Source organism: Morone saxatilis, unplaced genomic scaffold (genome assembly GCF_004916995.1).
Source record: "Morone saxatilis isolate NCDOM2014 unplaced genomic scaffold, NCSU_SB_2.0 Contig15, whole genome shotgun sequence".
Taxonomy (NCBI): domain Eukaryota; kingdom Metazoa; phylum Chordata; class Actinopteri; family Moronidae; genus Morone; species Morone saxatilis.
In genome coordinates this window covers 19,841,967-19,868,724 of record NW_023339707.1, presented here as the reverse complement: position 1 = coordinate 19,868,724, position 26,758 = coordinate 19,841,967, and the positions used below count along the sequence as shown (strand labels likewise).

The window sequence follows — 26,758 nt, the reverse complement described above, 5'->3', positions numbered from 1 at the left end:
TAGAATAGTGGTTTGGCTTAAGGGAAGCCATTTCTGCATCCAAATCTGTCAACAGAACACAAGGTACTTTTACACTTTCTGTATGTCATACCTTAGTTGTACAAATGTCCCTTTTTGATAGCTTGGATTTTTACAGTACGTATCTGTAAATCAGTTTTTGTAGACTTGTAATACATGTCCACTGCCTTTGTAGAACTGATAATCGCTGAAAATTGAATGCTTTAGCTTGTATCATAGTATTCATGGAAAGCAATAAATGCTCAAATTTAAAGTGTGTTAATATTAATATTAAGGAGTTGTTGTTTTTTTTTTTGTTGCAAATCCAGTTACATTTCATATCGGCAGAACAATGAATTATGGGAATTACCTTTTAGCCACGCTTGAGGTGTGTCTCTCGAAATAGCAACCTATTAATAGCGATATGGGTGACTCCTACCTAGTCTGTGATTTCTTAATTATAAACAGGGGGAATGGTCTTAACCCTGTATTAAAAACTATCTGTAGTCATGTCTCTCCTAAAAGATGTTGTTACAGAGGTGGCTCTGGTCTGGGCGTGTACTTTCAGCAGTGCAGACGCTACTGAATGATCATAGAAATACTATGGGAATACTACAGGCCGCAGTGTGTCTCTATGATCTGCTCGCTTTTCTCAGACTACATGTTTATACTTACCACTTTGATCATGACAGTGATACCATTCTATGTAGTATAAAGGCTACAATGTAGTATAGAATTGAGTATTTATAATATATAATTTAGAAAATATTATAGATCCAACACGTAACTGACAGAAGGGCGGGTCTGAGGAAAAAGCGTAATTAAAAATCTGCTACTTCAGCACCATGGACAGTGCCATGGATTTTTCAATAGACAGCACACAGCCATAGAGTGTAACCTACACAAACCTCATTCAGATAAAGGATCAATGAGTCTGGCAGAAACAACCCCTCTGCCAAGGAGAATGTATTTTGGTCATGGAATGGCATCCTCCCTAAAATCATCGAATGCTCCTACCCATACTTCGAAAGATCCTCTTGTCAAACCCTAAGTCCATGACAGTACACCTCTGAAACTAATGACCAGATTTCTGTCTTCAGCTGTACTTTGACTATAATGTTGGCATGAAGTGCTAACATGCTGATTGTACACCATAACATTCACACACTAACATGCCGACATAAGCCAAACATACTACATTATTAGCCATTTAGTATTTCAAGTTAGTAAGCTAACATGCTTAACATTCACTACATTCAAAGTATTAGCATGGTAGCGTGCTTTTAAATCTTTTTAGATCTAAAATGTTTTTTGTCATGTTAGTGGCATGGCTCCAGACTCCAGACTAAAATATCTTGATAGATCACCATAAAAATGTTTACTGATATTCATGGTAGCCAACGGGGTGAATCCTACTGACCTTTGTGAACCTCTGACTTTTCCTCCAGGGCAACCCTGAGTTTGTCATTTGTAGTTAAGACTGAAAAATATATATATAAAAATAATAATTTAAGAAATAAGAAAAATTAGATGGGTTGCCATTAAATTTACAACAGATAGAAGTTAAATTCTCATGACTTTGGCTGGCCTCTGAGTTTGAGAAAGTCTGAGTTTTCATTCATGCTGTGATGATTCTCAGCATCTACTTGATGGATTGACACATAATTTGGTAGAAACATTCATGGTTGCCTGACAGTGTATTGACTTGGGTGATCCTTTAACTCTTCCTTTAGCACCACGATGAGGTTGACGTTTTAGTTCTTTACTGAAATATCTCAACAACTATTGGATGGTTTGCAGCAAAATTTGGTACACACATTCTGGTCCCCAGAGGATTGATTGTAATAACTTAGATCTCCTGACTTCTCATCTAGCGCTATCATCTGGTCAAAATTTCACTTCTAATACTTTCGTTTATGCACAAATACTTACAAAAGTCTTGACATTCTCCTCAGCCTCAGCTAAACTTTGTCTTTAGTATGAATTACCAAATTTGTACATGCTAACATGCTGAACCAACACAGTTGGTGGACAATGGTGTGGGCATTTAGCTCAAGTACAGCATCACAGAGCTGCTAGCATAGCTGTAGAGTCTTGTTATTTTACTGAGTCAAAACACAGAGGAAGTATAAGTGTTATGGAGATTACACAGGAGTGAAAATTACTTGGGACCAGTCCTATAAATGTAAATGCAAATACAAATAAACTAGAGCCGCCCTAAGTATAGGAATGCCACTTATGTAAGATGATTGGATGGAGGAAATATGGGTGAGATTTTAAATATCTCTTGTGTAAGAACAGAGTGTGGATCATTTTAATCGTGCGAGGATAACATCCAGTGACACTTCAGATGGCCTTGACACTTCTAAGCTAAGATTATCACTGTCCCTGTTGTCAGCACATATCGCTGACATATAAGGTATTGGGCCAGGCCAAGATTTCACCTGTAAACAATGGCTATGGTTACCACTAACACTGGCACTGTTATACCAATGAAAACATGCATTTATTTCCCTTTTTCCATGGACCCTATTCACTTCGTAATCCTTAAACAAGGCCTAGATGTTTCCACCCATTTCCCAAATACAATTGCCCTCTTGATGCCTAAATTGTAATGTAATGTCCGTTCATTAGTGAATTTAGCTGCAACACATTTATTATAGGCTTCAGTGATACTGAAACAGGCATGTAAACAATAATCAGGGTAGCGGTAAATACCCCAAAGGTCAGAGCATTCATGAGTAACTAAACACTTGGTCTGTGTGAGTCATCAGACTGGTCAGGAACTTCCGGGACTACTGGTAAAGATTACTTAAAGGCGTACATCAGTGATTTAGTATTGCACCACCATTAAGGGACTAAGAAGAGACAGATTAAGAAGAACTGTCAAAATGTAAGCAGCTGTGCCTGAGATATCCTGATTTTTATAATGGTCTATATTATAGTAGTCTATAATGGGTGAAGCTCTGCCAGAAATTATGAATACTACATTTCCCATAATGCAACTACTAGCATCTTTTCATTAAAAACAGACCTTAATCTTGAGGTTTCTTTGAGTGTTTTACCTTTACACACACGTAAATAGTTTGAGTCATACCATGCAAACATTCATACATACAGTGATGACTGTGCTGTTAATAAAATGTCTATTATACAACAGAGGTACTTGAAACCTATTATTAGGGAGTGTGTTTTTACATAGCTAACATACAGTGCAGGCCACAGGGAAATCCTTTAATGACCTGTCTGTGAGATAATTGATTTTGACAAGTGCCCATTTCTAATCCCTTATCATGTGATCCGTATCCGTCTGTATCTCATCCTCACTTTCAGATGGGATTTGCCGCTATAGAGAGCCCAATAACAATTCAGCTTGTATGGACTTTGGTGTAATTTTGATGATTTTGGTCTTTGCTGATTGGCTTCAGTAGTTAAGGACTATCATTCCAGGATTTTGTAATGTAGAGGGAAGCTTTGAAAGCATTACCCAGATCAAATAGTTTCGTGTAATGTAAGAAATAATTTCAGTCTTTGGGAAATAGAAGAAAAGAAATTCCACAATGGGTCAGCGCCTGAGTGAGGAGAGTGACCCAGACAAGGAAATTGATGTGGCAGAGCTGCAGGAATGGTACAAAAAATTTGTTGTGGAATGTCCGAGTGGAACTCTCTTCATGCATGAGTTCAAGAGCTTTTTTGGCGTCACTGATAACAAAGAGGCTGCAGATTACATTGAAAACATGTTTCGAGCCTTTGACAAGAACGGCGTAAGTACAGACTTCTGTTGTGTGGACGTATGAGCTTAACACAGTCATTTGTCTTATTATAGTGTTGGCACTACACTTGCCACAGTAGTAGTGAGATTCGTTAATTGCAGTTAAAGCCTATTATTGAGCGCATCATTTTAGAGCTGGAAACAGATAGTTTTGATAACAATTGGGTATGTAAGGCAAAACAAATTTACAGATTATAAAATATGTATATTTGTTTTTGTTTTTTATTATTCTCTATAAAAGTAATTTATTTTCTGACAGGTTGTAGCATAAATAATGAACTGAGAAAATAATTATTAGTCGCTATCCTATTATTGTTTCCTAGTAAGAAGACTCTTTGTATTCTCTCTAGTAAATTACAATACAGGCATTTAGAGACTCTCTAAATTCTGTAAAGTCTATTGCTGTACAGACATTTTGCCTGTCCGATAAAACCCATAAACTTCCCCTAAGTGGCCCTTTATCACATTGTAACTCTTTCTCTTCATGTACACAGGACAACACCATTGATTTTCTGGAGTATGTGGCAGCCTTGAACTTAGTCCTGAGGGGTAAACTGGAACATAAGCTCAAATGGACATTCAAAATGTATGATAAAGATGGAAGCGGATGCATTGATAAAACAGAGCTTCTTGAAATTGTGGAGGTAATATTGACTATCATGCAGTAACTATATGCAACTATTGATCTGTAAAGCTTTCAAAACATGTGGAAGAATATTTCAAGATAATACATTTTTGTCAATGTAAGAGTCATTCTGACATACTTTCCTTTCACTCTCAGTCCATCTATCGACTGAAGAAAGCCTGCCATGGAGAGCTGGATGAAGAATGCAATCTGCTGACCCCAGACCAAGTGGTTGACCGGATATTTGAGCTTGTTGATGAAAATGGAGATGGTGAGTTATTGCAACAGTTTTATGACAGCTTTAAATGCCTTATGAATAATGCAAAAGAATAATGTGTCAAGCTGCTGTACTGGCATTGTGGAGCGTTAATGCTAAAGTGTGCATGTGGTCATTGTTGTTTGTGTATATTAAAAAGGAAAGGTGTGTCTCAGCTGTACAGTGGTACTCACCTTATTAAAATTAATGAATTCAGGAATGAAGAAATGTATAGTAAAATAAAACCTAGAGAATAACCGTCTCTCGTCACGCAGGGGAGCTCTCGCTGGATGAGTTTATTGATGGAGCACGGAAGGACAAGTGGGTGATGAAGATGCTGCAGATGGATGTCAACCCTGGGGACTGGATGAATGATCGGAGAAGCAGTGCTGACTTCTAAGGCTGGAACATGGACTGTCAATATGTCACATACACACATCCTTCATGTGTGATTTTGTATCTACTGCAGTTTATATGTATATAAAAGAAGAAAACACCACAGAGATTCTGCCATTGTACTGCTATATTTTGCTTACAAAGTGGCTACCTGTTTATTACTTTTGGTTCAGGTTTCACACTACAACAGTAGTTTTAAACTTATTTATAGCAATCTTTGGACTAGGTCTGGTTATACACCTGTATCTTATAGACGCTGCAGACATACGGTGCTTACTTATATTTTCTTTTTGTTTCATAAAATGGATTAAATAAACATATTTAAGCCCCTACATAACCATTGTCCACCATAGAGAGGTGCTTTCACTTATTTAGGATGATTATAGCTCTTATCAGGGTTGTGTGGGGCTGTGTGCAGACTGAGATTGATTGACATTTCCGTCAGTTATGTTACACCTGTTAGGGTGGGACAATGGTCTGGTTGCACAGCTGACATTTTAACGTGTCAAAGACACACGTGAACCAACATGCACAATAGCAGGACCTCCCCTGCAGAATGAAGTGGAATGCAGCTGTCATTAATACGCCTGTGTTTCCTGCTAAGGCGTGTCAAAATGTATGCTGTGCAACCAGTCTATTAATAACTTTAAGATTTTTATTGGTGCACTCAGTTTGGTCACATAGTCTCCTCACAGCTCAGCCCAACTTCAGCCCGAACAGAGATGAAACAGGATTTAAACAAAAACATCTGAGAGCATTTGTGGGATCTTTAAAAACAATAAACACAATTAAGAAAAAAATAAATTGTCTGACTGTTTTTAAAAAAAATAAATCTGATATATTCAGTAAGTAAACTGTGCATTAATTTAAGAATTGTAAATAGTATCATTTCAAAAGTAACTACAGTCATAGATATGACATTTGAAAACTACTTAATTGCAAGAATCTAAAAATAGGAGGTGGGGTGGGTTTCAGTTTTTTTAATAAATATTCTTATTGAAGTTTTATACAAATAGGTAGTTAAATTACGGATTTTAGTGTAATTTCTACACAATATGACCTGGAAAGCAGAGCAACATGAAACAGAAAATATAAACCACTTCACAAAGTCTCATATTTTCTCGCGAGAGGACAGACGGGTTTCGTGGCAAGCTTCCTCCTTGCTGACAAAGAGACGAGCCTACTGAGCTATCACTTCCTTCAAATAACACTAAGACGCCCACCTGCAGTCAACTGTTTGTAAGTTATACGAGAACCTTTACTGTCGCGTGATAAGTCAACTAACACGTCTTGTAGCTGAAGCTGAATGCCGATAATCCTGCGTTGTTTTAATGTGAGTTCACGACTGTACAAACCTAATAAACTCCCCGGACAAGTGCTCTACAATCAATCAATGTCGTCTGAACTTAAGAAACCAGTCGGCACCATCAAAATTAAGGTAAAGCTTACATTCAGAGGAAAAAAAATAATTTGGTGTTGGTTTTTCATGTGTTTAAAGAGGTGTTTCTGTCATAGTTTGCCTTCCAGTACACCAATGTTGTTTCATATTTGTTCTGCTTCCTCACACGATGTAATGCTGCCCCCTCCTGGCCAGCCTGCAAAAGACAGCTGGAGACTGAATTATGTCACTGGGAACCTGTTCTCCTGTCCTGAAGACGAGGCTTTGGCCCACTGCATCAGTGAGGACTGCCGCATGGGGGCAGGCATAGCTGTGACGTTCAAGCAAAGGTTCAAAGGGGTAGATGAGTTAAAGGGACAGAGTGAGTCAGACCTTTTATTAAAAATTAAGCTGGAGGGAAAATGTCTTATTTCAATATGGCAATGTGCAATATCCAAATCAGAAAAACGTGTGCCAAGACAGCATCGCACTGAAGTTCTGTGGTGCTGCACAGATGCCCTGGCCTACATATATTTTTCTCCAGATGTCAGGAAACATGTTTGTTTGATTAAAAAATATAAAAATAAGTAAAAAATAAATGTGATTTTTTTTTTTAAGCATCCCATCACATGAAAATATCCTTTATGTTTAACCATTTTGTACACATTTACACACATCTGTCAGTTAGGACAATCCTTTGCTGCACAGCATGGATATATAATGACTTGTTCACCAGTGGGTCAGTGAGGTTTAAGGGGTTTCAAAAACCATTATCTTTGGGGTTTGTCTCTTATTCTAATGTGGATGTTGTCTTCTTATATCCAAACAGAAAAGCTGACGGGACAGTGTGCTGTACTGAAAAGAGACAGACGTTTTATCTACTATCTGGTAAAGCTATAATAGTTTATTTTAATTGTTCCCTATGCAAATTTTCAACAAATGTTGTAATTAATCTTTTTGTTGTTGCCTTCCTGTTGTTATATTGCAGATCACAAAGAAAAAGGCCAGTCAGAAACCGACCTATGAAAGCCTAAAAAAGAGCCTTGAGTACATGAGGTCACACTGTGTACTGAATGGAGTAACAAGAGTATCAATGCCTCGGTTTGTAGCATTTCCAGTCATTTAGTAATACCTCATTAAATCATGTTCAAGAGAGAAATACTCATTTGCTCAATGAATTCAATTAATCTTAAACAGGACAAGATTTGGGTTGGTTCTGTCACTCTTAACAGTTGACCATTATGGTTTTCTCTCTCTGTCTGACAGTATTGGCTGTGGCCTGGATCGTCTGAGGTGGGAAAAAGTGTCGGTGATACTGGAACAGGTGTTCAAACTTGCAAACATCTCCATCACAGTCTACAGCCTCCCTGAGAAAGCAGAGACCACAGCAATGAAGGAAAACATGCGCAGATAATTGATGGAAAAGTTTCTTTATTTTAATATTAAAGTTTGTGTACTTTTCTGTATTATTCCCACAGTATGGGGCCATGATGATATTTTTTTTTCAGTGAAAAATGTTATGTCATAATTACATGGAAATAAAGGTTCTTTTTTGCACAGGAAAGTCAACCGAACCCTTATGAACTTCTGTACATAAATGATACATAGCACATATTTCCACTGATTATTACTATCTCCAGTCACTTCTACATCACCAGCTATTAAGCTATATGCTTCCTAAACATGCTCATCTAGATTTATCATTACATCCAGATGTCCCATCTGATTCAACATATTGTACCAGCACACTGAGCCTAAAATATCAGGTATCTCTTTATTTTCCCATTCATCCTCCCGGCAATTACATTGTTGATTGAGACAACATTGTATTTGCATTTCTTTGTGGGCATCATATAACTTTTAGAGTGCTCATTGTAGCCTCTGCAGATGGTTTAGAGGTATTGTGTGATCCATTATTGATCTGCTGGGGGTATTGTACTTTAATGCAGCTGGGACATATTGGAGGTACCAGATGTGAGTCAAAAGAAAGACGGACGGGAAACCTGACACCAGAAAGTCAATCCCACACACCCATTTTCTGTAGGATGGGAATGCCTTTATACATATTGTGGAACTGAAGTAGGAAGCAGAGAGCTAATGACACGCAATCTCCATTTAAAGCAGTCTATTACATGAATTCGATTAAACACTCTAACTAAAGGGGGCTCCATTTAATATTTTGATGACATGTACTCACTGTATGTGAGTAATAAAAATAAACCTCAGTAGCAGTGAGACTGTCTGAACAGACTCTGTAGTTTGCTTCCTGTGACCCTCCCACTCTCCTCTGGGGCACCTTCAATAATTCATGAGGAGAAGGCATTAACCGCTGTACACTGCGGCTGCCTGCCCATTTCCCCCCCATATATCCTGTCTGGCTGGAAGACTGTACTTCGGCATCACTGCAACCAACCCCCACTCTCCTCCTCCTCATCCTCCCTTCCCATCCCCCTTCTTGCCTGGCAATTAGACTCCACACTGCAGCAGAGCCACCTAGCCGCGCTGCAGTGAGTGCACGGAAATCTCCCTATATCTGACCTGCTGTCACACCTTTAACATGCTGCAGCTCGTGGGACCGTGCACCCAAATTTCCCCTAACCCCCCCCACTGAACAGCCCCTGTCTCTTTGTTCCCATGCAGCTCCTGCTTGTCCCACTGCGGTCCACTGATTCCCCCGCTGATGCTCTCCCCCATTCTCACTCTTTTCTCTACCAGATACTCCCCCCCCCCTTTCTGTCCTCCATTCCTTTTTTTTTCTTTGCCCGATGCGTATGAAATTGCGGAGCTCAGCATTCTTCTCCACTGGCACTTAAAAAAAAAAAAAAGAGAGATGAGCTGGGCGGGAAGGGCTTCTGGTGCACCACATAACTGGCCACCTTCCAATTAAAGAAGAGAGCTTATGTTATTGAAGAGCAGCTTAGCCAATCAGGAGGCAGTGCAGGCAAAGGCAGCAGGAAAAAAGCAGCAGTGCGAGTGGGCAAGAGGAAGAAAAAAAACTGCAGTGTGTGAGTGTGTGTAGTTTTTATCCCTCCCCTGAGCAGATCTTTATCAATTTGTGTACTCCTGTCTTGGGGTGCATTTGAATGGGTATCTCTGTGTGTATATGTGGCAGAGTTTATAGGAGGACAGAGTAAAGGTGTGTCTAGAGGGCTGTGTAAGACTCCTGACTTATTCATTCTGAAACTGGAAATAAGAGAAAGTAAGAGAAGATTGATTATTTTTCTCTCTATCTCAAAGTGTCTCGGAGCCTGTGGAGAAGGGGAAGAGCTTGGTGTCCAGAGGAGAGGAACCTGCACAAAAAGGTAAGCAGCTGCGTTCTCCTACTACAGGCATGCTGGGTTTCTACACTTCTGAAGTTGTTTTTGGGTTGTTGTTTTTTGCTCTTTGTCAGTGTATGTTCTGGCTCCTCTGCCTTCTTTCAGTCCTTCTCATATAATTACATTTAACTATGCACATGGATTTTAACTTTGATGCTTTTTTTTTGCATTATAAGGACATGAGAGAAAGCAGAGGGAAAGGGAGAGGAAGAGAGAGAGGGAGGGGGAAGGTTAGTGCGGGACTCCCTGATGCTTCTAGGCAAGTTTCTGTGCACACGGTTCTCTAGTGCTGCAGTATCCCATTACATCCCTGAGCGGAGCTGCTTCAGCATCCAGCCAGTTCCAGGCAGAGCTGCTCAAAGCATCTACCAGCTTTCCAAAATAACAGTTTTAACTTATATATTATCCCTGGTTGGGATAAGAGTAAAGTTTTGTCCCTCATACTGTAAATTCAGTGCACACTGATAAGCTCTCTGCTGCAGCCCGTTTTAGTTCTGTCGTGCATGCTCTCATTGTGTATTCAGGGTGCCATTGGGGTTGCTTAGATAACAGATTGAATTGGCTCTGATAGTGTTGGAGCATGGTGATGAGTTTTTGTTTTGTTTATCTGGTGTTCTGGGACTTCCTTCAGTCAGAGCCTGCAGCAAAAGTATGCTCTCTGATTGGGTAAACTAGGCTTACTGACTACAGTGTACCAAAGAAGCGGAAAAAATAGTATTATCATGTCTTTGTGCCTTCACTGGAGTATTTATGCACCTAAGATATAGTTTATCATTACTGTTTAATGAGCTCAAACAGCAGAGGAAAGTTAAGCTTTCTTTGTTTGTAGTGAAGGACAGGTGATTCATACTAACACATTTTTTTCCAGTATGCATTCATTATCAGCTTTATTTACGCACATTCACAGTTTATTTAATACATCCCACTGTTGTTTTTTTGGAAGTCTGACCTTCACCATTTGTGAATGAAGATATGATACTGTCCAGCAGTGGGCACTGTGTGTTTTCTCTGTTGAAAATGTGTGAACACTGGCCTGCTGCAGAATGGGAGGAAATGTGGATGGACTTGGTGTGTTTTGTGTGGGCACGCTGAAAAATGTTATTTGACAGGATTAAGAGTACAGTGTGTACTGGTGTTTTCATGTTACTTAGAAGAAAGGCTAATACCTTTTACCCTCGGTTAGTAGATGTAAGCACCTGACATCCATGAACCTGACCCGAATCACTGATCCCAGTAACTGCTTTTAAATAAGGTTTAAATTATTCAACACTGAGTTATATGCAGGGATAAGGAGAGGACTGGGAAGGAAATGATAACTCATTTCAGCACCATGGACAGCTCAGAGCAAAGGCTTTTGATAGGTGCTTCCTTCAAATTCCTTGAAGCAAACCAGTATTTGGTAATGAGGGTTGGATGACAGTTTCAGGCAAAGCTAATCCTTCTAACTATTTCTATTTAGATGACCTAATAAATTGTCAGGCTGTACAAATGTTCTGTCTCCCTATTTGATATGGCAGTTGGCTGTGCCCATCCATTCTTTTGCCTCTTCAGTTGAAGACATGAAGAAAACACATTTTATTATTCATGCACTTCTCCATTTTTAGAACACGGCCCGTCTTAAAGAGAACTATGTTTTTGTAGAGGTGCTGAAAACTCATCTCCTAGCTGTTTCCTTTAAAAAAAAAACCTTGGCCCTTCCTGTTGTTGTCTACCTGTATTATCACTGTATGCTCTGGGTGGGAGTGTCAGTGCTGTGTTTTTGTTCTACCTTTCTTTTCACTGCAAAGCTCAGAGTGACACATCAAACTGTGGGATGAAATTGACTGCAGCACCAAAATCGTTTAGGTTTGACATCTGCTTATTACATGGTTCTATTTGGGTGGTAACACAAAATCAAAAGGATGATATTATTAAAAGAGCAGAAATAATACATTATGTCTGCTGATAGTGGCTAGTAGCCAATTGTGTTTCCCAGAAATCAATTTAAAAACTGTTAAAGAGGTGGTAAAAGACAGCGGTGGCATGTTACATCAGTGAGAAGAAATGTAAAACATATACTGGCTGCAGCCCATACAGTTCAGACACCTGCTGTCACACAAAGCTTTGTTTCATGTCATGGTTGAGAGCAAGCAGGAAAATGTCTCTGCGGGATGCAGCCAGCATACTGAGAAACTCATTGAGATTGCAATGATCAGAAACCTCAGCTCTTTAATGGGAAACGGAAATGAGACCCCTCACTGTTCTCAAGAATTAGCCAGTATCCCTCTTAAAGATAGTAGCAGAGTGTGAGAGATGGAGGAGATTTAACCACTTCTAATTAGATAGAATGACTGGTTTAAACACACAGACTTGTGTCTTGTGATTTAAGTATAATTAAGTGTTGTAGCAGCTTCTTGAATCAGGCTTCACTACATAAACAGCCCCGGCCATGTGCTAAAATTTACTAAAGTAAATGCTAGGTTGGGTTAGCAAGGTACTTTTCAAGGTTTATTTTTTTATCGTCTATTCTTATGTATGTATATAAATAATGTACTGTAACTCTTTCGAAGATTTGTGGGCGTTTTGTAGGAAAGGAGCAGCTGTTGGGCTTGTCATTGCTTATCCTCCGTGTATGACACCCTCTGTCCCAGACTGTGCGACATGGGCGTTTAGTTTGCCCCTATAAATGATGGTGTATGCAACATAGCGGAGCAACAACGGCTGTCACTGTGACATACTACAGTTAGCAACAATCCCCAAACTCTTCATGTCAGGACAAGGAGAGGTGCTTTAAAAACTCAAAACTCTTGCCTAGGCTGCACAGATGAAACACTGCAGATGTTGAAGGTGAGCAGACCCTCTTGGGGATACTACAATGACACTGTGATGAATACAGTGAAGTGTCGGAAGGACAGTGTGTGTGCCCTCTCCATTAGCAGGAAGAGTGCACTTTATCATAGTCTCCAAGGAAAGGTTACAGGATGTATTTATGTATGTATTTGTGTATATGTGTTTCTAAGCGTGCATGTCAGTGTGCATGTAAGTGACAGGAGAGCAGGATAGTTTAAAAGAAGAAAATAGGAGTAAGTGTTGGACACATGGACTACAGTCAGCTTGAAGAGTCTGGAGAAAAATTGGCATGAAAAGGACAAAAGCAATGAGAAGACAGTGAGGAGAGGAAAGCAAGACAAATGATAAGTATGGGCGAGAGAGGGTGAGAGATAGAGCGAGAGATTGAGAGATTGTCAGAGGCAGAGCAAGAATGGAAGAGAGTGGGTGTGCATAGCAGAGCTACGAGCACTGCAGTACATTGCAGTGCCCAGCCCCCGCTGTGTTCTCTGCTCACCATCCGGTTCCATGCACTGAAAAGACCCCTGCAGCAGCAGAGCTGCACAGGACAGAGGGCTGCCTGCTGATGAACAGCAACCTCACAAAGAGCTTTTTGACCCGCCATTGTGCATTCTGAACGTCTGATGATGCACGTTTTTTTCGGAAACACGGTGTTCACGACAAAACAGCCGACCAGCGCCTGCCAGCGCATTGTCATGTAGGGAGGGGGAGTAGTCAATTCACGCTCCCCGTGGATTATGTAAGCATATAACACACTCACTCTACCCGATACCAGCTGAATCATACCACCTTCCCTGGCCATATTTCCCTCATTAGGAACATCTGCCTCAATGTTTGCTTTTGTTCCAGAGGTAGCATCTTTGCAAACATAGACACTTTATTGAACTTATTGAAATGGCAACAATAGGGAGACAAACAGCATATGCCCTTAAATAGCTGGTGTTTGTATACCTGTGGTTTTGTTGATGATGCCCTATGTGGTGAGAAAGAAATAATGATCCCATGAATAACTGCTGAGACCTTCCTCTGATGTGAGCTTACCTTAAGGAAAAAATGCTATTTATTCAGTTTAAAGTCAGGCCGTGTGCAGTATGCATGAATGACTCACACAGGGTAGCCTCACACTTAAGTTCTGTTAGATTCATTATACAGCTTTTGGCCGGGCAAGCAGTACTCTCTCTCTCTTTCACACACAAACAGATACACGCGAGGACACAGACACATGCATGCAGATGTGAGATGAATCTTAATCATGGAAATGAAGGAGAAGCTTGTTTCTGCTTCCATAAACAGTTGCTACGTTTCCATCCCACTGCCTGCCTGGGGGGTGGACGGCCGAAGCGTGAGAGCTTCCCTCTTTGTATGTTCCTCTGGTTTCCCTCTGCTTTGCTGATGTAGCTGATTCACATTGCGTAAGCGTGGACTCCTGTGACAAGGTCTGATTGTGTCTCTCGCTGTGTTCAGGAGTAGTTGAGTCAATTACACCTTGCCAGACAGGTGTTTGAGCTGCTAAGTGCGTTTGCCTCGGCACATCAGACTGTGTTTGCTTCTGATTTGCAATGGAATCAGCACCAGGCTTTGAAAAAAAAACGATAAGGCAAACATATGTGCTGGTAGTGAGTCACGCTGCAACTATGGATAGTAATCCAACTTGTAATCAATGCAAATGAATTCATTCACATTAAATATATCAGATGTTCTGATACTGGGGAAACATATGTTAACATTACAATGACATTTTTATGTAGGTCATCAGGTGCATTACACTGAAAGCAGTGGTTTAGAAATAGATTTAATATGTTATTAACATGTGTAGTGATTTTTTTCCTTCAGTAAAAAAAGTGAGAGGACATCCAACCTTTAAAAAAACAAAGAGAGAATTGCTACAGTCGTGTCTTTAGTCCTTGCAACAGTGCACTATTCACAAGGTGATGCTTGGCGGAAAATGCCCTCTTTGACTATGGATACTTGAAAATGTAGACTTGAAGGGAAAAAGGGAGAAACACTCTGTGGTCTGTGACAGAGACAGAGAGAGTGGGAGCAAGCGGTAGTGTATTGTAGTGTGGGTGAGCTGCAGCAGGGATTCGGAGTGCTGCATTGAGCTGCATAATTAATGTTAAGAGGGTGGAGCCAAAGGCGGAGATAACTTGCCATGAAGAACAAGCCGCTGCAATTCTTCATGAAACAGAGCTCCTTTTTGTGTGTGTGTGTGTGAGGAATCACTCTTAAGTAGGGGCGAGTATGGAAGTGATATTTTGATGCAAAATCAAGGAGGCACGGTCAGTCGTTTTGGTCCAGCTCTGTGTCCCCGTCCCATCTGCTCCCTCGGCCCTCAAAGCCAATCACTCTCCACTGAGCTGCACAGCACAGCCAAATGCCCCGATGCTGGCTGCACGGCTCTGTTAATCATCCAATTTGTAGCAAAACAGCTTCCTATATGACACATCTGGTGTAACTCTCATCTGGTCTGTCTGAATTGAGTGGGAGTGGCTTTATTCTGCAGGATGGTGTTATATTTAGTCATCTTCTTTACAGATTCGAGGTTGTTGTTCATGGTGTGATTGTGCTGACTGCTTATAAAAGGACACATTCTTACAGGAGGCCTGCTGTTTTTAGCCTCTTTGTCTTTGGAGACAATCTCTATTATTCTCCACTCGGTTTTATTTTTAAACACGGTTTCCCTGCATTAGAGACATCTCCCTCCTCAGTCGTCTATTCGGCTTGCACAAGCAGCATGCATATATATATTTAAGCCTGCACATACACACACGTGTGTTTGACAAAGATGCAGCTTTGGGATGTGAATAAATGTTTACGGAGGCATGTATTAAATACATCCAGGGTTTAGTACTGTATGTATGAGAGTGTTTGTCTTGTGCTGTCTGTGCTCCTCTGTCTCTAGGGCGTTATGGCCTGGTTGGTGACCACCTCTATACCACACTGCTCCGCTTGCACCACTGTCACCTAACCTCATCATCACTGTAGCTGTTCTGAGTTCTTGACATCCATTCTGCTGCAACACGCCCAACCTTCATGTCCTCACAGCTTTACAGTAAAGCTTTGCATGCTCGTGAAATAAAAAACATTCTCCATATGTTGTATTGAATGTGTTTTATTTCCTTTTTTATTTTCAACTCAAAGCGTCTGCCAAAAGCTACTGTGGGGATCTGTCCTTGTCAAAAGGGCTGAGGGATCACACATAGGCATTTGAAATGCACCCTGTGTCAGCTCCAAGCCTCACTATACACAGAGCGGAAGCCGGTAATGACAGCAATTTCATTCCAGTCCCCCCAGAGCCTCAAAATCACACTTAAATTACAACCTCAGCATTATCAGGTGCAAGAAGAGGCAGATACAATTGAACCTTAGAAGCACAGCAATGGTGCGAGGTGCTTCCTACTGCTGTAATATCAAGCTTGTTAAGGGGCAGTGATTTAATCTGTCTAAATAGCAACAGTTGACTTTATCATATCCTGCCAACAGTTGTCTAAAGAAACATGCCTTCAGGGTTTAAAATCTAGTTCAAGGGTTTTGTATGTATTTTCCTCTGTTTTTTTTTCTTGCTAGCCCATTCCAAAAGGCATCTGGCAGCAGAATCTGAAGGTTTTTTTTCTGCTTAGAGAAACAACACAGGGCCTCATTAAATATATTTTTTTCTGTCCCCTGAAATCTCAGAAATAAGGAGACATTTTCTGTTTTCTTTCTCTCTCTAGTCCCTTGGGGTTTTGCAGTGGGAGAGCTGAGTTGCCATTTCTTAGAGTTGCCAAGTGAGAATCTGCCCATCTGACATTCAGAACGCTTGGAGCGGTGCAAACATCAACAGAACCTTTTTTTCCTGCGAAAAAATAAACTCAGGGTTTGAAATAGTTCTGAGTGTGTGACATACGATGAAATGTCTTAAAATTTGTTTAAACTGCAGGGTTCTGTTGTGAGGAATTTTATAATTTTATTGTTCTGTACAACCTGCAAGCTTAATCTTTGCCTTTTTGTTTGTTTATAAATCAGAGGTATACAAGGACTTATGTTTTTCATTAGAGCAACACTGTGCAATGCAATATCAGCCAGAGAGCGAAATAAGGAGAAGCGAAAAGAGAAGAGGAGGGAGAATACTTTAGCTGTGTGAGTAGGTGCTCAGCATGAAGGCTTCTTCTTTTCTCTTTGAGTTTTTTGAGGCCAGTGTGCAGGCGAAGGACATGGCATACAGAATATAAAGAATAAAAAGGAGTGCTCATCACGGATACTTTTGAAAATGCATTTTATTTGTTGTGGAGCATGCTTAAGTGTTTTCACCTTTGACATATGATTTAAGGATGATCTCTGTATAATAAAGCACTTTACAGCTTTTTATCAAGATAGTTTTGTTCTAAATACTAAATGGAAAAAGAAAGACTGAGCATTAACCAATGGTTCAATGTCATAAGTATATGTACTTAAGTACTGTACTTAAGTACATATTTCTCTTATGCCACTTTCTTCTTCTACTGCACTTCAAATATCTGACAGCTTTTTTTTACTACAATGCAGCAGAAATGATTAGTTGATTAACTGATTGACAAAAATGGAATTGCCAACTATTTTAGTAATCGTTTAAGTCCTTTTAAATGTCAGGGTTCTGGCTTAAGGGTTTAGGATTTGCTGCTTTTCTTTTTAATTGTTTTAATAATTTTTATTTAATTTTAATAATTTTAAGGTTTGTACTATTGGTTGGACAAAACAAGCATTGTGAAGTTGTCACTTTGGGGTCTGGTTATTTGTGATGGCATTTCTAACTATTTTTAGAATTTTTACAAACCAATCAGTTGGTCAATTGAGAAAATAATCAGCAAATTAATCCACAATGAAAATAATCATTAGTTGTAGTCCTATAAAAATAACTGACAGCTGACTACAACAATAAAATTCTACTTTTATATAAACGCATGAGTAATAATAATCTAATGATATAATATACAGTATAATAATATATTAGTCACAAGGAGCATTTTTCTGCACTGGGTGCTTTTACTTTTACCACTACTGTAACCTTTTCAATGCAGGACTTTTACTTTTTTTTACAGTTAAGTATTAATACATTTTACTTTTGTAATGGAAGGATCTGAATAATTCCTCCACCACTGGCACTACCAGTACTAAATCACGTCTGTTGGAGTTAGATTCATCAGAAAGGTTTGACCTCCAGTGTGGTATCACAGTTTTTAGTGGCTTAAATGAACAACTCAAGTTGTGTGAGTGGCAGGTCACTTATGGTGCTTTGTAAATCTGAAGGTGCTCTGCTGAGTGTTGGACCATCCTCTTCAGTCATTCTCTACTCAGGTCATTGTGCTGCTGCCATTCTCAGAATAAAAGATTATCCGTGTTCATTTGTATTCAGCAAACCTCAGACTGCCTTGCGAAGAAGTGTCAGTAGCAAACAGAAACAAACGTCTACTAATTTAACTTTACTTGGTTTTTAAAAAGAATGAAGTATTATGTGTGTTTTGGCTGTGTGTGCCAGCCAAGTTGAAGAAATCTTGCAGATTCAATCTCTCCCAAAGAGATTATTGACTTGACAGCAAATTGGTTGGTGTCTCCAAGAGGATGATGGAGAATTGCAAAATCTATTTCCTCCCATGATAAGGCTGGTAATAGTTGGGCCTTGCAAGAAGGACACGACTTTCATTGTACTACATTGATCAAAATAATTGCTCCCATCCCTTTGTCCAGTCACACAAGCCCACTCACAGCACTGTTATCTGGAGAGCTGTTCGTAAATACATTTTTTGCAATCTTGATTCTCATCCAGAGAGTTTTCTTGAATCATTACACAAAGTCTCATGATACAGAGCTCCACATTGCACATCGTGTCACCAACTGTGTGTCTATTGGTGGAATAAGAATTATTTGGCTGTGTTAATCGCCAAGAGCTTGCATGAGAGTGGTTGTATAATATCTGACAGCTCAGGAGGAAAAATAGGTAAACAGAAGGGGGAAAACACCAAGATGCCACTGTAGTGGCCATGTATTCTGCTCTATGCTGGAGGCAAATGTGCACTAATGTGAAGTGACTCACAAGTCTAATTCTTTTCTCCATGTCAACAACATTTTGGTCTATGCATTACCTTTCCTACCATTACAGAATTCCCTCCTTGCTGTCTAAAACAGCTGATACTCTTTATGGACTGACATAATGAATAATGTAATTTGATAAGCAATCTGCCAAACAGGAAACACACAACCCTCTGTGTCTCTTGAGAATCCTTTGTCCATCTTGATCTCTAAAAGGCCACACAAGTGCTCACCCTTATCCTCTGCTGTCACTGGTCTCCAAGATCTTTTCTTTCTTTTTTTCAGTTTAGGGCTGACCCTTGCTCAGATTCTCCTTTTGTGCCTGCCAGTTACAGACACTCGTCTGTCATACTTCACTCTTTAGCCAGCCAACATTGAGGACAAAAAACTGACTCAACAGCTTTAACCAAAAGTCTGAGCACAGCATTATTCGTGAAGAGGGAACCAGCACTGTGCCGAATACCAAAACCATTGCCAATTCTGATCACCTGTGACTGATCACAAAAAAAATGAAATTTTGTGTATCCTATTTTAGCTGTATCAAATCACTTTTTGTATCTCACCTGATATCCTTTGGGAGACATAAACTAAGGAGCAGTGCAATTCAGAAATTAATTACATCATTGCCCTCACCAGATAATTAAAATCCAACAAAGTAAACTACACCTGTCTACAAAACCTATTTTACAAAATGAGTTGTGTTGCTGTGAGTCATTTTAAAATTTTGTTTGCAGATAAAATTCTCAGTGGTTTTTAAACTTATAGACAGGCAGCATTTTAGCCTGTAAGTGATGTGCATCCTTGTGTTTTGTCTGCTGTTATGTAAAGCTGACTGCTGTAGAGAGTCTTTCAATGCAATGCAGGGTACGGTTTATCTAGGACATGGCTGGTTTGTGCCCCCTCATTGAAATGCGTCAGAGGGGCTGTGAAAGTCAGCTTGATATTTAGTTGTTTTTGGGTTTTTTTTTATCTGCCTCTCAGACTTTCTTACGGAAATGTCCTTGACACAGTTGGCAGTAATTCAGTTAGATGTTCTGCCTTAACAAATTCACGGGTGGTGCATGGGCAAAACACTCACCTGCCACTGCAGAGACCTGGGTACAGCTCCAGCTTGGTCATGTGTTCCAACAAACACAATTGGTTATGACGGTAGGTGGGAAGTCGGTGAGGGATAATGTCCTCCTCGCTGTATAGTGACTCCTACTGGTTAGTTTAGATGACTGCATTGAGCGTGGTTTGATCTGGAGGACACTATGACCTTTGTCCTTGTATCATTGAGGAGTCACATTGGTGAGCATTGACAAGGACCAGAGAGGGAATTCAACAGACAATTACAAACTGGAAAGAAAAAGAAGGGGGCGTTTTTTTAGGGCTGTTCCCCCCTAAATATTTACCTAGTCGACTAGTAGTTAAACAGCTGTACATGTTTGATTGGTATATTAATAGAGATTGGACTGATGGGACACCACAGCTATCCTCATTACAATTTACTTGAAGGCTTCTTAAAATGTTATGTACTGCTCTTTGTATTGATACCCTTTTTATATTCAGCCTCATCTTCTCTGTTGATTTGCCATACCCTTTCATCACTGTGCATATGCATGGCCCAGTTTGCAGTCTGAATCCGCACTATGAAAAAGTTTGAGTGTGTGACGCAATTGAAAGCTGTGATCGGTTAACACTGTCTTCGGATTTGACCGGACTAATTTATTTGACATCTTCCTTATAGTAGCATACTAACACAACCATTAAATAAACTAGGTCGAATATTTTGTGAACATGCTTTGCATAAACATTTGCATAAACAGTGAAGAGGAAGAACTGCATCCTTTACTTCTGCAGTTATTCACGTTAAAGTTTTAGGAAGATACTCTTTGAACTTGCTGTAAATAACGTCTTCTGTCATGTGTTTTGCACTTTCCAGGTGGAGCTATTATTTATAAAATGAAATCAAATAGGTTGGAAAAACAGGGAAGTGTGGAAATCTGATTGACTGTTGTTTTTTAAAAAGGGAACGACTTTTCGGCTTGGCTCAGTCTCAGCTGGCAAGCTTGTTGTCCGACACCATGTTGGCCGGGTTTCCCCAGTGCCTCATCACTATGAGAAATGAATGGAGTTATGAGGAATAGCTGATTGTGCTGTGCTTAGTCTGAAAGCAAAGTGAAACTGCGTAGTGCCATTACCGAGTAATTCATACAGACACTGAAATTGACATTTTTCTCCTTATCTAGTTCCCCGCATACGGCTGAAAAGTTTAAGAATCTCTTTACAAACGTTCTTTTCATTTTTGTAGCCTCACCATTTTCATATTACAAAATGAAGAAATGAATCCAAATTGGAAAGTTAAGCTGCAATAGAAGTTAAACCTACTGTGCATTATGTGTTGGGGCACATTTTAAACAGCTTGTGCTGCCAGCTAAGCTGCAGCTCCTTATGGGGTTTTTCAGACATACTGTTGGAGCGTTTAGTGAAACGGACCCCCTGATTTACGGAGCATTTGCACTGTGTAGAGTTTGCATAATTTCTACAAAATGACAAATTCAGACTGCAGTTCAATATGACTTTTTTATGTTTGTTTCTTGCTTTTAATTGAGCTTTTTAAAATGGCTGCTGTTGATAGTTTTAAACACAGGCAGAATCACCCACAAATAAGGCAGTTATGAAACACAGAGGGTATACTAGCTGGAATCATTTCTCCTCCAACTGTGTGAAGCTAAACTCATTTACAGATATGTCAGTATCTATTTAATGACAATACTAGATGACATTAAACCCTGCCAGCGCCACTGGTGCGGGCTGTAATGATGCAATGTGTTAAATTTGATGCAGCTACTAATCAAGTGCTGCTGTTTGGAGTGCAGTGCTCTTTTAAAGGGGCAGTGTTTTTCAGTTTGTTTTAACTAATAAGACTGAAATTCTTTTTGTCTGAGAGACTGAAGAATAATCAGTTTATTTAACCAAAGGAGGGTGAAATGTTTGGAAAATGCAGGGCTGTATACACCTTTCAACCCTTTGAAGCACGTTTAATTCTACAAAGTTGCAGTTAAAAGATCCTTATTAGGACATTTTTGCTTCAGTTAACATTTCACAGCAGACTGTGGAGAGAGAATGGGTGAAATATAGTCTACGTGTCTCACACAGAGACATCAGGAAATGTCAACAAAGCAAATAATTAGACTGGTTATTCTTTGACTGGGTGACTGACAAGATGCAATATTGAGGTTGACATGCAGAATAACTGATAATCAACAACATAATGAGAACCCACAGTGACTTTGTTCTCCTGACATATCTGCGGTTTGGGGCACAATGTAGTTTCCTGAATGCTGTGGTGACTATTGCATATTTTCTAACACCCAATAAGTTATTGAATAGCTGAGTTACAAAATGGACCAAGCCATTAGTCCTTTGACAGATACCAAATGGAGGTGATGCTAATTGTACTAAATGTAAAAGGAAGTCAGTTAATCCAAAAGGTTCGCTTTGTACTAAATGGTCTACTTCTAATGTTATAAAATGGTTGCCAGTTGTGACTGTATATCTATAAAGGGAATATTGTGGGGACTTCTGTTGGGATTTTTTTTTTTGCCCAGAAATAGCACAGTAAGTCTGAAAACTGAGCCCATGGTTTTGTCAGCGATTAGTCAGATGTCAAGTCAGGCCTTAGCCCTAAGAATGAAGGCGCTGCATTATTGAAGTCTGAATACGGGACATTTTGTCTCTGGAGGAGGTTACATGTTGAAACACCAGTGATGGTGAAAGATCCAGAAATGAGAAAGAGAGAATCATCCTTACATTACGTCATGTGGACTCTCAATATTTAATGAGGAATATTTTTGTAAAATCTTTTAGCCCAGGTGAATCAGATAAGATGCATACAGAAATATCACCCTGCTCACATTTACACTGTGAAATTACTCTTTCACTTCTAGATTTAAAAATATAACATACTATATGTATTATGGATATATTAATATGATGCATGTTTTCTACATTTTGACCCACAATTTATTTTACCTGCTTTCAATTTTTCAACCTGCTATGATTGACAATGGAAATCAACCCAGACTTAAAGATCAATGTTGTTCTGCACCCCTGTGCACAAAGCAACCATTGGCTTTGACAAGCAGCAGATGGTGTGCTATACAGTGATTTACTGCTGCATAGCCGGGGGTGTAGTACTTTTTGCGAGCCTTTCTCCTCCTGAATAATTGATAGAATACTGTCAGTTGGCTGTGTAGGATTTCACATATTGTCAATTGAGTGGAAATATTTGGCTTGTGGTATGTGTTTCTTCAAGGCTTTCTGGTTTTTAATTGTTAGGGCATTAGCTCACATCTGTTGGGATGCTGTAAGAGGTAGAAATTATGGTTACTATCATGGTGAAACCTGATTTAATGCAGTGTAGTAATCCTAAGGCTACCTGTAAACCTGGGATTGTTTAGCTGTAATACATAGAATGGACAAAGATGAGATTTAACTTGTTTGAAGGGAACTGGGGGAGATTATAAGTGGATTTGATGTATTACGCTGTATCACATAATAATTAACATGGTCAAACCTTAGTTTATTTTTGGCAGCAAGGCAAATAAAAGTGTTGCTGTTGTTCTGTTTGGTCACTGATCCCTCCTGGTTGGAGTAACTACACCAAGGGGTGCTGCAGTTGTTGTTTGCAATACCTGAAACCTCCTTTCCAAATTGTTTTGCCTTGTTTGTGGGCCCTCTTTCTCAGTCAGTGCAGTAGTCATCAATAGTATAATCAATATCCATAATTTTAATATGCAGTGTAGAAGTTGCAAAAAGTATGTAGTGTACCTACTGAATTATATATGTATATAACACTTGACTTTCATTTTAAGCCCTGCATAGTATTATTTCTAATATTCCTATAATATCTTTGTCAGCACTTAACATAATAATAGATGGTACAGCTTAGTAACTTATAATGAGCTGAAAATACTGTAATCCTTAAAGTACCACATTCTAGTAAAAAAATGCTAATTCAAAATGGGACATAGATCTACGTCAAATATATTTAACAACTTATATAACTGACTATTTATGTCACTAAACTAATTATAGAATTAAGCATTTTTTTAAATCTTTCCTCACAAGTGTTTAATAAATGTATTTAAAGGACCAATGTGTAGAATTTAGTAGCATCTAGCGTTATTCAGATTGCAACTAACTGAATAAAACACGCCTTCCAATAAACTACGGTGACTGTGAAACTCACCAAAAGGTCAAAGGTTTAATCTAGAGACAGTGTTTGGTGTACAAACGTAGCGGTTCAACATTATGGTAACAAAAACACAACAAATCATATTGTCAGGTGATTATACACTCATGAAAATATACCTATGAATATTATATTTCTTTCCTTACCCTGGACCTTTAAAATACTACCAAATCCACCAAAACAGGGTCAGGGGTTCCCATCAAGCGATACCAGACACTATAATTACACCACAATCCCACCAGAAGAGAGAGCAGCAGGGAAAGGCCACTGGGTGATATGAAATCAGATTTTTTTAAATAAATTTTTTGCCTTACAGAATACAGCAGCGAGTGGGCTTACGGACTCTTTAATGAGGCCCCATGGGTAGTGTGGGCTATGGGTCGGCTGCTCCCCCTGCCCTCCCATAAAGCCCACTATTGCTTCCCAAGGTACCAGTGCAAAATCTTGCTGGAACAATTTGATGGGCTCATAAAACAGACTGTGGCTCTCTGGATAAGTCAGTGGGCATTTTGGCCAAAAAGTGGAGCAAGTTGTGAAAACATTTTCTAGCCCCAAAACTGTTTGTGTTTTGTAGCCAGCTGACACTGACTGCCAACACTGTCTAATGGCTCCATTGTAACACAGTATTTAGGTCCAGCTATTTCAGTTACTTTTTGCCACAGTGTACAGAGGCTGTTAGTGTTTTATGGAAATATTGATCAGTTTGGTCAAGGTATTTCAACAATTATTGGATGGATTTCCATTTTCCAATTTTGTACAAGTAGTCATGTCCCAAGAAGATGACTTTTCCTCTTAAGCCACCAGCAGGTTTGACATTTTAGCTTCTTTTTGACATTTGGTACATATGTTCATTCTGCACTCATTTTCCACCATAAAGCCAAAATTTTCATTTGTCCAATACTTACAATGCACTAGTCACAATCCGATTAGCAAATGGTAAACATAGTCATTACATCTGCTTAATATTAGGCATTGTCATTATGAGCATGTGGCAGCATGCTGACATTAGCATGTAACTCAAAGCTTCACTGCACCGAAATACAGTATCAATAAACTGCTAACATGGCAAACAACCGCCCCTATTATTGTCTTTGTATAACCCCTACACCGATGTCAGCTAGACACGCGCCAGTGAGCATGGACAGGAACGGGAAGGGAATATTATGCTTTAATCTGGTTTACAACACTGGTGTAAACCCAAAATAACTGATTTAATAAACGGATCAAAACGATGTTGAAATACTGACATCATGATGCTAATTTGTAAACCATCTGAATTCATACTTTGTGGGGTCAGCTTTTAAAATGCTTGTTTTCTGAATGGTGTTCGGATCGATCAGGACTATGATAACTTAGTCCATAGTAAAATAAAACCGATAGCTAGAATCAAGTAACAGACTATATTTTTAAGCACTTACCAAGTAGTCCAACTTCCTTTCTTACTTGTCTTCGAGCAACCTTTTTTTTTTGTCCGGTCTTTGTATAACTATGAAGTAGTATCACAGAGCTTTGGGTGCACACAGACGGATACAAGTGCAACTCCGCTCACAGCAGACTAGTTGAGAAGCTAGATCCACTTTTTAATCCTAAAAGTTTAAAAATAAACTCTGAGCTCTCCTCTTTCCAGTAAACTTCTCCAAATCAGAGCAGAATCCGGTGTGACTACGGGTGTTTATTCCTCCAGGAGCTCTACCCCCAGTTCTCTTCTTCAGATCTCCACTGGCTCAAGAAGCTGTCTGTCGGCCAGCAGCAGCTCTGTTCTCTACTCCTTCCCAAAACCCCCTCGATATGTGCAAATATTACACCAAAAGTTCAAAGTCCAATATTTTCATCTCGTGCAAATTTCGTGTGTTTGCGCCATTCTCGTCTACTCATGAAAAATTTTTTTATTCGCCTTTGGTGGGAACGCACCATGTGCCTTTAGTCTTTCTTTCATTGATACTGTGGGAACAAAATATTCTCCTTCTAGGAGAGCCAGTTTGGGTGTTCACATTTTCTACAGCAATAGAACGTTTTAATAATTTTGTGGTGATTCTGGCAGTGTTACAACAAGCTTCCTTGGGTCTCTATGAAACCTATATGGCTGACTGGTTGAAAGGTCAACTGTCCATATATAGATTTGTGTCTGTATTTATAATGATAATAATAATCACTGAGTTATTATTATTCTGATAACTGCTCATGTTACACTGCTACACCTTCTTATACATATAAGTATAAAATTATGAACATAAGGGACATAATACTGTGATTGCGCAAAAATGTTATTACATTTTTGGGTGTTTTGAAAGCATTATCTCGATGGTCACCCAATTCAGGCTCCTTAAGGTTCATAGCAGTTCCAAACTGATAAGTACACAATTACCGTGTTTCTAACAGGCATCGATTGGTCTTGTCTTCTCTTTCCCTCCTTCCATTGATTGTTGATGCCACTCTCAGATTACAAGGCTATGTGAGGGCAGGTGATAATACTCTACTGTCTGGCTGCAGTAACATCCCTAATGTACGTCTTCTTGTCTTTCTGAATGTGCCTGACAGTCAAACCTTCTTTTTTTGGCTACAGAAGGTGTTTTTCATAGGTTTGTTCAGAAATATTTGTCTATTCATCAATGAATGCATTCATTCATAAACATAAGTTACAATTCATGGATATTAGCTACTGTGCTGCTGATCAATTCAGATATTTTTATAATTTAGGCACGTGTTGCAGCTGAGAACACTACTCCTGATTTGATTGTTAAGCACTAGACATCCATGCAATCTCAGTGCCAGGCTGCACGTATTTTAATAGCAGGTAATATAAGAGACCCTTGAAAAATAACATTCTTTCATCAGAAATTGATGTGTTAAACATGTCTACCTTTCTCTCCATTTCCCTGTGCTAGTATGTTTCAAAGGTTGGCG

General features: G+C 39.4%; 3 protein-coding genes across 4 annotated transcripts in view; all 3 read left to right on the top strand.

Moving 5' to 3' along the window:
- Positions 1-3,557: 3,557 nt before the first annotated feature.
- Positions 3,558-5,050, top strand: guca1b (guanylate cyclase activator 1B). The gene is made up of 4 exons (XM_035657145.1): positions 3,558-3,761; positions 4,264-4,413; positions 4,551-4,665; positions 4,926-5,050. The coding sequence occupies exons 1-4, from the start codon at positions 3,558-3,560 to the stop codon at positions 5,048-5,050; spliced, it is 594 nt and encodes a 197-aa protein (XP_035513038.1).
- A 1,125-nt stretch (positions 5,051-6,175) lies between these two features.
- On the top strand, positions 6,176-7,993 carry oard1 (O-acyl-ADP-ribose deacylase 1). Of its 2 annotated transcripts, none has more exons than XM_035657578.1 (5): positions 6,176-6,484; positions 6,641-6,725; positions 7,254-7,312; positions 7,413-7,525; positions 7,691-7,993. In XM_035657578.1, the coding sequence occupies exons 1-5, from the start codon at positions 6,353-6,355 to the stop codon at positions 7,836-7,838; spliced, it is 537 nt and encodes a 178-aa protein (XP_035513471.1). In that variant the 5' UTR covers positions 6,176-6,352; the 3' UTR covers positions 7,839-7,993. The 2 variants fall into 2 exon arrangements, with proteins under 2 accessions (XP_035513471.1, XP_035513470.1); XM_035657577.1 differs by having other exon boundaries at positions 6,641-6,806.
- A 1,183-nt stretch (positions 7,994-9,176) lies between these two features.
- The window catches only part of LOC118324262 (synaptotagmin-2-like), a 54,997-nt gene continuing 37,415 nt past the window's right edge, over positions 9,177-26,758 (top strand). The window contains exons 1-2 of the mRNA XM_035656504.1: positions 9,177-9,560; positions 9,662-9,726. The gene's annotated coding sequence lies outside the window, so the exon portion shown is untranslated. The remainder of the gene's footprint in view (positions 9,561-9,661; positions 9,727-26,758) is intronic.

Coding starts and splice junctions, on each gene's coding strand:
- guca1b (XM_035657145.1), top strand. CDS start 3,558: ATGGGTCAGCGCCTGAGTGAGGAGAGTGACCCAGACAAGGAAATTGAT. Junction 3,762..4,263: donor GAGCCTTTGACAAGAACGGC/GTAAGTACAGAC, acceptor TCATGTACACAG/GACAACACCATTGATTTTCT. Junction 4,414..4,550: donor AGCTTCTTGAAATTGTGGAG/GTAATATTGACT, acceptor TTTCACTCTCAG/TCCATCTATCGACTGAAGAA.
- oard1 (XM_035657577.1), top strand. CDS start 6,353: ATGCCGATAATCCTGCGTTGTTTTAATGTGAGTTCACGACTGTACAAA. Junction 6,807..7,253: donor AGATGAGTTAAAGGGACAGA/GTGAGTCAGACC, acceptor ATATCCAAACAG/AAAAGCTGACGGGACAGTGT. Junction 7,313..7,412: donor GACGTTTTATCTACTATCTG/GTAAAGCTATAA, acceptor GTTATATTGCAG/ATCACAAAGAAAAAGGCCAG.